Source organism: Podarcis liolepis, assembly GCF_965112155.1.
Source record: "Podarcis liolepis genome assembly, chromosome: 13".
In the NCBI taxonomy this organism is placed as follows: domain Eukaryota; kingdom Metazoa; phylum Chordata; class Lepidosauria; order Squamata; family Lacertidae; genus Podarcis; species Podarcis liolepis.
Genome location: NC_139573.1, coordinates 56,555,579 through 56,565,914, shown reverse-complemented (window position 1 = coordinate 56,565,914; position 10,336 = coordinate 56,555,579). Strand labels below are relative to the sequence as shown.

Below are 10,336 nucleotides of genomic sequence, written 5' to 3'. Positions count from 1 at the left end.
GCGTCTCCATCTGTGAGACATTCCTATTTCGATCAGTGTAATATTTCTGCAGATCCGAGCACTAGGGACCCTAGCAAAAATAAATTGGGGTGGAATTATTCATTTTTAGTATACCTTACTTGCCAAATTGCTAGTGTTCCTCTGAAGCTCCTGTGATTTCATTTTTAGGATAAAAATCTGAGATGTACTGTGTCGATTTCATGCCACAGTGTCTTGTATGGATTCAGGGTTTCCTCTTTCCCTGAAGCTGCTCCTGCAATGGTTATGCAAACCACCTTTTATACTGGGCAGCAAGAAGCCTGTCAGTTGCAAGGCGAAGGAGTTGCGAGGAGAGAGTTCTCTGTGGGTTCTTTTTTGGTGTGATGAGACGGAATATGAAGTGAAGGTTGCAGACCTACCAATACTTTAGGCCTCAAGTAAGCTGCCGAGACTTGAAAGCTTCCTGGTCCACCTACCATACATGGTTTTGGTGACTATGAAAAAAAGATTTGGAGAGATTGCAATTGGGGCTACAGGAGGAAGCAGACCATTTTAGGAGATGCCTCTTCTCCAAGTTCAGTTGCCAGGGTCAAGGCCTTGTAAGAACTGAATGCAAGGTTCAGCAATCATATCTTGGAAATGTCAGCAAATCTAAGGGGTTTCCCAGAGGATATCCCTGTGTGACACTCTTTGGGGCATATAGAAACATTTATAATTATGGCAGCTTTGTGAAAGAAGTGGGGGAGTCATATAAAAAATGTTTAGGGGTACTCTCATTTTGACTCAAGAAAATCACCATTTTATAGTTCAAATTGGGGAAAATAAATACAGTAAATGGACAAAAGTACAAAGATTCACAAAATGTTTAGGGGTCTGCGTCCCCCCAGAAAAAAGCACTGGTTAGGAGATAGGCATATAAAATAACCCAGTATTTTCCTCCCTCTGAATATAGATGTGCGCACACACCGGCATATATCTACACTGTCATTGTTAACTTTCTGCCCTCAAGACCCAGTTCTACCCCCTGGGTGGCATTTCTCCTTGGGGTCTACAGCATTTGTTACTACCATACCAAATGCAGCTTATCAATATATTGGGGGGGGCACCACAGACCAAACTCTTGTTTCCCCCCACTTCCAAGGGCTGCTAAAACTGGGGGTTGTGAAGCACCAGGCGAGCCTCACAATGCACAGCTTGTGAGTTGTGTTTGCTTTGTGTCACACAGTGCAGCACTATCACAACGCAAAGTTTCATATGGATGGGAGGGGGTTTAAAGTGAACTTTTTGATAGCTTGAAGAGATATGCCTGGGCGAATCCTCTTAAAACCAGCCTGAAGAAGTGATGAGGTGCCATTTTTGGAGCATTTCCTCTTGTCTGTGGTTTCCTGTGGAGACACCTGCGTGAGAGGCCGGGGGTGAGGATTGGGGTGGCAGGTGAGTTAGACTGCGCAAGGCTTCAGCAGCTGGATATTGAGGAAGGAAGGTTTTCTCATCTCAGCAGGCATCCACTGCAGGACTGGGTCTAAAATCAAGAAGCTATTCCTCCAGAACTGTCTTCACTCCTCAACAGTGAGCCTCTGTGTAGCTCGTATCTCCATAAAGACAAAACTATGATAGCAACAGCAGCACTTTCAGGTTGTGCACTTTTCCAGAAGGGCAGATCTGATAGCCAATATCATGAAATGAAATCTCTGCACGCATAGGCCATATTCCTCTGGATATCCTATGCTGGGGCAGGGGAGACAAAAACATGTTTGCATGCCGCCTTTCCATAGTTCACACCATGCTCAAGCCAGCTTGCAACATGGAAAGATATACATAATTAAAACATAACCAAAGTAGTCACAAACAATAAAACACTTTAAAACTACATGGGCAAATTGCACAGTTGCCACATAAATCATGGTAAGATAAAAAAATGAAAGATACAAAAAATATATCAATAACAGCAAGGAAAACACCAGCAAAACCCTCTGAACAAAAACGGTCTCACCTTTTGCAGCTGGAGTCAGTCTGGGCTCCATCTTCCCAAGCAAGTGGGAAAAGGCCTGTCGAGCAGGGAGGAGATCTTCTTGGACTCACAGCCGAAATGGCCTCTGCTTATGGGCTGCCCAGAGGGAGCTACTTGTCTGCTGGTGGAAAAGCTAAGGGACGATTGGTCTGATCTCAACAGGCTGTTCCGTCTAGTGCTCTCTACGTTGTGCTCTCAGTTCCAAGGCAAACTTGTGGTTGCTTCGTCGTCTTCATGGCCTGACTTGTCCTTGAAAGGAGGAGTTGAATGGATTGGTTATGTCAACTGAGTTTTTTGCAGGGAATGCAGGGAGTTCTCTTTTTTAAAAAAACAAGCAAACAAGCCCCTGACACTATTTGTGACATTACCACCAGCATTTTTGACAAGCTGGTTTTGTTTTCAACAGAAGAAATAGAAAGCAAGATGCTTTGCTGCAAAATTATGTTCTGCTGCCATACAACTCTGGTGAATTTTAACACTTGTGAATCGGGTTGGATAAGCACACTTTTCTGGCAGTGGAGACTCTTGTATAAACTAGAGCTGAAGGAAATAGCCAGGGTTGTCAAAGGCTCGATCCAGCTAGAGGAGATGTGAGAAAAAATTCCTGGTTACCAAATGGGAGGGTAATTGTGGGTGGGGAGGGTCAGTTAACCTTTCAGTTGAGTTTGTGCTACCCATATCCTCTTTTCAAGTAGCTCACAGCAGGTGCGTGCCATTTTTACGCAAGACCTAAAACACTTGGTTGCTGTGCTTTGCCTGGGAGCAACTGGGCATTATGAAGGAAACGCAGGATTGGGATGTGGGGGTGGGGTGCTTGAAGGGGAAGGGGGTTAAACACGCCTCCTGCTTGCCTACAGATCCTCCTTTCCCATTATCTCTGTAGAAAAATGTTTGCTAAGAGAAATACTGATTTCACAAACCTATAGAAAAGTAACATCAGGGCTACTAAAACTTACACTGAATGCATCCCCAGCCAAGAGAAAATGAGATCCCTTCCAGGTGGATGTAACCCCAAGGGGAAATGGGTCAGGGAAGAGGGAAATGCCTCTTCCTTAATTTGAGGATGGGTCCCCCAGTTAATTTCGTCGCCCCACATGTAGTTCTCCACTTGCAGTTCCCCATCCCATGGCCATAGTTTCTCAGTCCCTGCAGCTTCAGCGTGAAAGGAATCTCTCCTCACATGGGAACTTTTTTGGTGGTGTCTTTGGTTTATCTTCAGCAGCACAGAGGCCTCAGGGAAAACGAAACCTGCCATTTCTGGGCTACTCACACGTCAAACATTTAAAGCACACTCACTCCCTCCAAGTACCCAGGGACTGTAGTTTAAGGGTGCTGGGAGTTGTAGCTCTGTGAGTGGTAAACTACAGTTCCCAGTATTTGGGGGAGGGGGGGAGTATGCTTTAAATGTACAAGACCCGTACAGTTTCCATTCAAGTCTGCTTTAGGGACAGTGGTAAGAACTGAATAAGATCTGCCCCTCTCGGCAGCCCTGTGTTCCCACAGTGGATGAAAGGGAAGGACACGGGAAGCCCTTAAGGAGGACTTTCAGAAGAGACGGGAGACGGTGCCTTTCCGGAGCTCGTGATGAGGCAAACGTGACTCATCCTCATGTTTAAATGGGCAGGCAGGGGTGATGGGGTGTTTTCAGGACATCAGGACAACTTGTGCTCTTTGATACATTCAATATTAAATTGCAAAACAAGTTAAAGTGGGGGAGCTTCAGTGCATTTTAAGAGCATTTGCCGTTGTTGTTTGGTTATACTTCGCTATAACTACAGTGGTACCTCAGGTTACAAACACTTCGGGTTAAGAACTTTGCTTCAGGATGAGAACACGCCAGCAGCACGGTGGCAGCGGGAGGCCCCCTTAGCTAAAGTGGTACCTTAGGTTAACAACGGTTTCAGATTAAGAACGGACCTCCAGAACGAATTAAGTTCTTAATCAGAGGTACCACTGTATAGCAATGCTATGAACAAAGTCACCCTGTTATCCCTTCTTTTCTTTTCTTTTCTTTTCTTTTCTTTTCTTTTCTTTTCTTTTCTTTAGCAAAGAGATTTGACCATGCATGACTAATACCAATGCCCAATTAATTGATAATAACAATATATACAGCCAGCAGACAGAAATATAGGTGCTCACGAGGAACAACCCTATGTGGTTTAAAACTCAGGGAACAGAGGGGCAATTGACCACACCCCTAAAGAGTGCAGTGGGTTTTGGAGAAAGGGGAGAGTGCTGGAAAAATTACTTGTGATAATGATCTTTAACAAAATGAAAATATTTCAGTGTGGATGGGGGAAATGAATCAATCCTGATTTTATTTCATTGGTGTGGGGAGATGAATAGACAAATTGATATTACCCATAATTTTGTTACCTAGGAATGGTATTAATTTACTGCAACTTACTTAGAACCATATGACTAGGAGGGATCTGGAATTCATCCACTATTTTGGTCCCTTAAAGGTAAAGGTAAAGGTAAAGGTAAAGGTGGCGGGGACGCGGGTGGCGCTGTGGGTAAAATCTCGGTGCCTAGGACTTGCCGATCGTATGGTCGGCGGTTCAAATCCCCGCGGCGGGGTGAGCTCCCGTCTTTCGGTCCCAGCTCCTGCCCACCTAGCAATTCGAAAGCACCCCTAAGTGCAAGTAGATAAATAGGTACCGCTTTATAGCGGGAAGGTAAACGGCGTTTCCGTGTGCTGCGCTGGTGCTGGCTCGCCAGAGCAGCTTCGTCACACTGGCCACGTGACCCGGAAGTGTCTTCGGACAGTGCTGGCTCCCGGCCTCTTAAGTGAGATGAGCGCACAACCCCAGAGTCGGACACGACTGGCCCGTACGGGCAGGGGTACCTTTACCTTTAAAGGTAAAGGGACCCCTGACCATTAGGTCCAGTCGCGGACGACTCTGGGGCTCATCTCGCTTTCTTGGCCGAGGGAGCCGGCGTACAGCTTCCAGGTCATGTGGCCAGCATGACTACGCCGCTTCTGGTGAACCAGAGCAGCGCATGGAAATGCCGTTTACCTTCCCGCCGGAGCGGTACCTATTTATCTACTTGCACTTTGTGCTTTCGAACTGCTAGGTTGGCAGGTCCTTTACCATGACTTAAAGCAAGATCATTTGCACACACAGATAAATGTGAATTTTAAGAGCTCTTAAAGTTGTTTGATCCTAAATGCACACTGGGCATTGGTGGGAACTGAGGAGATGGCAGGTGGGTGGAAGGGTAGCTGGGTGGGTGGAGCCTGAACCAGCGAGGATACATGGGTGGGGAAGATCCACACAAGGGGTCTCTACCTACATAGTATTGATATATGAGATTTTATGTAGACACACACACGCACAAGCTTCCCAATTACATGGGCTTGCAAGACATAACAGAGAAGTGACTCCAGTCATTTAGATAGTGTGGAATGCCAGCAGGCAGAGCATAAACTTAGTTCTTCTTATGAGAACAGAATTGTTCTCTGGCTTTAGGCAGATTTGGATCCAGTCTTGCTCAAGGCAGCAGATAAGCAAGCCAGCAACTGTAAATGAGACAAGGATGGCACATCTGTTCCCAGTTCTTGGAATATGGCCATCGCTGGCTCCTAACGGAACTCTCCAGCCTGCATGATAAGCTCAGAGTTCACACTTATATCCCCCTCCTGAAAGCAATATTTTATGAGGCAGCCATTGCCGCATTAAAACTGGAGACACAGCAGTGCTGACATGCATTTAGCAGAACTGCATATGGCACCAACGAAGGAGGCACAGAGAACAGAGATGCGATTCTCTGACTTATTCAGCAAATGGTTTACCTTTGATTTCTCCATGTGTTTTGTTATTATTAATGATTGGCCTTAACCAGTGAAGAAGGAATACTAGCCGTGCTGTATCACCATGGAAATCTCTCTCTCTCTCTCTTATTCTGTTTAGTTTCTTTTGGGATAGTTTAGAAATGGGACGAGGACATAGGCACTGGTTCCAGGGGGCCCATTGTTGGAGGCAGGTCCAGAGCGATGTCAGGACACGGTGCAACGTTGTGCGGGGGATGTCAGAATATCACACCAGCCCCCTCTGTGTGCTTCAGAAGATGGCGCCTCTGGGTGAGGAAGAACCCTTTCCAGCCCAAGGGTTTCATCCTTTCTGGACAACCTTCTGGGCACCCCATGCTGTTGGTGGGGTGGCCAGAGACAAAAGTGGGAGGAGCAGCAAATGCAAAAATTATGTTTTTACAGTAGGCTAGTTTCTACATACATTCCTCCATCTAAAGACCAAGAGGCAAGGCCCCATTCCAGCAAGGCAAAACCACAAGAATGATATGGAGCCTGATGTTTAGGGGTGCGGCCCGAGGAGAGTGTTTGTGGCTGGGGATGGGGTACAGTTTGGGGAGATAGCGAGCCTTGGTGGGCTGCATCTGGCCCCTGGCCTGGGCATTCTCACCCTGGGTGGAGATCCAGGGTAGCCAATTTGCTCCATGTAGAAAGTCGCCTAACCTTCCAACGTCCGCATAGCCTGTCAAGTGCTGCTTTATCTTCACCTCACAAGCCAGTCCCTTGGGAAATTCCATCACTGTCTTGCCTCCTGAGCAGACTGTTGATGGTCCTCATTTCTGTTGCTGCTTCTTCTCTAAACCTGACCACATCCATTCTCCACTCACATCCAAACAACCAGCTGGTCCTTCACCCAAGCTCGTATCTGTGGCTCACTTATCTTGAAATCAGTTAGAGGTCAAGTTCCCAACCCATTTTCTTCTCCTACAGCCTGATATTCAATGTGTCTACTGGGAAGTGAATATAGTCCCACTAAGTTCAACAGGACTTACTTCCTGTAGGATTTGAGCCTCTAGTCTCTGTGGATTCCCTTCTGTGTCACCTCCACCATGAGCTCCCCAGGAGACCCAGGGCAAGCGGCTGCTCTCTCAGCTTCCAGCCTCTACCTGCAAGATTAACTTATATTTAAGATTTATACCTTGCTTTTTAGTATTAGCACCCACAAGGCGAATCACAATAGTCAGTAAGAACAATAGGATTCGGTTCAATACAATTTTTAATATTTTTTGTAAAAGAACCCAACAGAACCAGCACATTAAAAATATCAGGCTATGTGGTATAAATAAATAAATAAATAAATAAATAAATAATAATAATAATAATAATAATAATCAACTAAAAATAATTAAAAGAATCTCAAATATATATTTATTTAGGACATTTGTTGGCTATCCAAAGTCCTCTTAGCAGTTCAAACATTTTACAGTATCCAAACATTCTATAGTTCAAATTTTAAAGCATTAATTTAAACATCAAACGCAATCATTCAGTGTTCTCTCTTGTTAAATCTAGAGGTGGCAATGCTGATTTATTTTACAGACTTGTTGTAAGGCTTACCAAGATAATATATGTGCTGTGGTTTGAGTACTGCAAAAGCTCTATGAAAGTGTTAAGTATTAGTACAAAATAGGAGCTGAAGGGCTCCTCTGGGTGACTGGTATCCTCTGTGAAACTTAAAGTATGTAAAAAGGTGAAATGGGGAGAGTTTGTCAGGAAACCCCCATCCTATTGCATGCTGAAAGTTCTCGGAAAAAAAAAAAGAGTTTCCATCTCAGTAATTGAAATCAATGGAGCAAATTAACTACAACCAGGGAGTAAGGAAACTTATTTCTGAATATGATGGAACTGGTAGTCATGACTAACTTGAGCTTAGATTGAGGCCTCCTGTAGTGTGTGATTAATAGGCTTGCATTATGGAACCAACTTTCAACTTTGGTTATGCTAACAGTCTCCTCTGTTATGACTGTGGACTCGTCACAGGTTGAAGGGAAAATTGCAAAGACAGGAATAAGTTATTCAGTGTCTCTGGCAATACCAGGCAAAGGATCTCCCAGAAATCCTGCCTCCGAGTTTTGTGCTTAAAAGAAATATTACAAACTAAATGCACAGAGGTGAAATGTAGCACCTATTTTGTGTTAAGTCTTTATTGAGCAGCAAAAGAATGTATTTGGGCCTCAGACTTTTTGATGGCGTTTTAATACTTCAACCCAATATTTGCTTCTTGTTTTGCAATTGCATACCTAGCCCCAGTTAATATTCTGTGCATGCCTCTTAGAAATTAAATGGAGAATGGCTATTTCTCCCCATCTTTCCACTTTAAAAGTCATTTGCTACAAAATGTTAGTATGATTACATATCTATAAAATTGCCATGCAGGAGTGAACTTATCAGGGTATAACAACATAGATGAAGTTAAGGCATGAAATATGAAATATCATGCTCTGGCATCCAAGAGAAGAGGGGCCCACATGGATTACTTCGAATGAGCTTTACTTTTAGAAAAGAGAGGCTTTGCTGGGAGACATACTGGGGGGAGAACAAAACCCCGTTATGCGACAAGAGCAGCTCAAGCAGAGTTCAGAGACGCCAACACTGCAATAGTTGTTTCGCCTTCACAAGTCTTGTAAGTGGACATTTCATGAGCTGCTTCTTGAACTTTCCTAGAATGAATCAGGTGGACCAGGGTTCAACAGGTCGTGGGCTTCCCCTTCCCACCCATGGTATTTTAAAACAAAAAACCATGCTGCTTTCTCATTTGAGCTATGGAAGGAGACTAGATATGCAATACTATTATTAATAATACACATTGTATTTACATACCACTTATCTGTCAAAATGGCTTTTACGTGGTTTTACGTGGCATAGAACCGATTACAAAGAATATAGCCACACATAATTAAAACACACAGTGAAACAATTTTATCAAAACATTAAAATAAACACCAACAATTAAAGCATAGAATAAACAAGCCTATCAAAACAGCAGGACAATTGCAAGTTGAAACAGCAGTTACAGTGATTTAAATAGGAGGCTCAAGTCAGGAGACTGGGGAATCCTTGTCAAAAGAGGCTGGTGGACGGCCAGCCAAGCGGGATGAACCATGAAGCAAAATAAGCCCGTGTCGAGGGCATCAAGGGAAGGGGCACTACAGAAATCCTCCATTCGGCGGGGTGCGCTCCCGTTGCTCGGTCCCAGCGCCTGCCAACCTAGCAGTTCGAAAGCACCCCCGGGTGCAAGTAGATAAATAGGGACTGCTTACCAGCGGGAAGGTAAACAGCGTTCCGTGTGCTGTGCTGGCTCGCCAGATGCAGCTTGTCACGCTGGCCACGTGACCCCGAAGTGTCTGTGGACAGCGCTGGCTCCCGGGCTCTAGAGTGAGATGAGCGCACAACCCTAGAGTCTGGCAAGACTGGCCCGTACGGGCAGGGGTACCTTTACCTTTACTACTGTAATAATATAAATTAATGATATGTGGTTTATTTTTGTTTATATTTTGAATTAGATATATAGGGGGGCACCGAAATATTTTAAGTGCTGAGTACTAGTACTAAGGGGGCCTCCCATGTTTCAGGAAGGAGTACCTTTTGCAACACTGGTGTAACATAGATACTGTCCTGGAGAGAACTGATTCTCTACTGTTATGGGGGTGGGGATGTAGGTAAAGTATCTTCCTACTTGTGGCAGCATTCCAAATTACCCGTGATATGAATCTCTTTGTGCATTGCTCAAGACACAACGCTTGTTGGGTGTCAGGGGCACCAAAGTGCAACTGACATAGGCTGAGTCCAGTCTAAGTCATGAAAAGCACAAGCAGCGCCCTTGGCCCTTCAGAACTCGGCTGCTGTGATTGCCAGCCTGGAGGCTAACATGAGGGCACATTATATTTCGAAGGTTCTGGAACCTTGAGGTTATTCATATGCTGTATCAAATGGGGGCCTGAACTGAACATGGATCTTTCTCAACTTACTGGGACTCTTCCCTTCATCACCAGGAAAAGAAAGTCCTTCGGTAAGCGATGTCCCGGATGATTCTGATGAGCCCATGCCTGTGCCAGAAGATCTTTCCACCAGCACAGGAGGACAGCAGAATTCTCGCAGCGAGAGAGTTTTGGGTAAGAGCATTGCTATGCGTGGCTTGCTGCTTCCATGCACGAGGTGCTTCTCGATTCACTTGGAGGACTGAGAATGCCTTACTTCTGTTGTTTTTTTTAAATGATATTTATTAAAAGTTTAAAGATTACAAAAAAAAGAAAAAAGGAAAACAATAAAAAATTTAACAGAACATACATTACAATACATAAGTAGAAAAAACATAAAAAAGCAATACAACAATACAGCAAAAAGAAACGAAGACACTAAAACACACATCCAATATTCCATATCTTTACCTTTCATTTACTTGTTTCACCGACCTCCTCACACCTCCCTTTTTTGTATGCTAGTTCAATTCACTATTTCAGCAAATTCTTTCCATCTTTCTCAATTTTTGTTCAATAATTTATCTTAACGGTCTAACCTTAAATTTTTCCATTTTT

At 44.3% G+C, this 10,336-nt stretch overlaps 1 protein-coding gene across 9 annotated transcripts in view; it reads left to right on the top strand.

The window, feature by feature from the left end:
• Positions 1–10,336, top strand: part of IKZF1 (IKAROS family zinc finger 1) — a 79,485-nt gene that overhangs the window by 18,229 nt on the left and 50,920 nt on the right. For all 9 annotated transcript variants that reach the window (XM_083473241.1, XM_083473248.1, XM_083473240.1 and 6 more), the window contains exon 3: positions 9,794–9,913. In XM_083473241.1, coding sequence (XP_083329367.1) covers positions 9,794–9,913 — 120 coding nt within the window. The remainder of the gene's footprint in view (positions 1–9,793; positions 9,914–10,336) is intronic.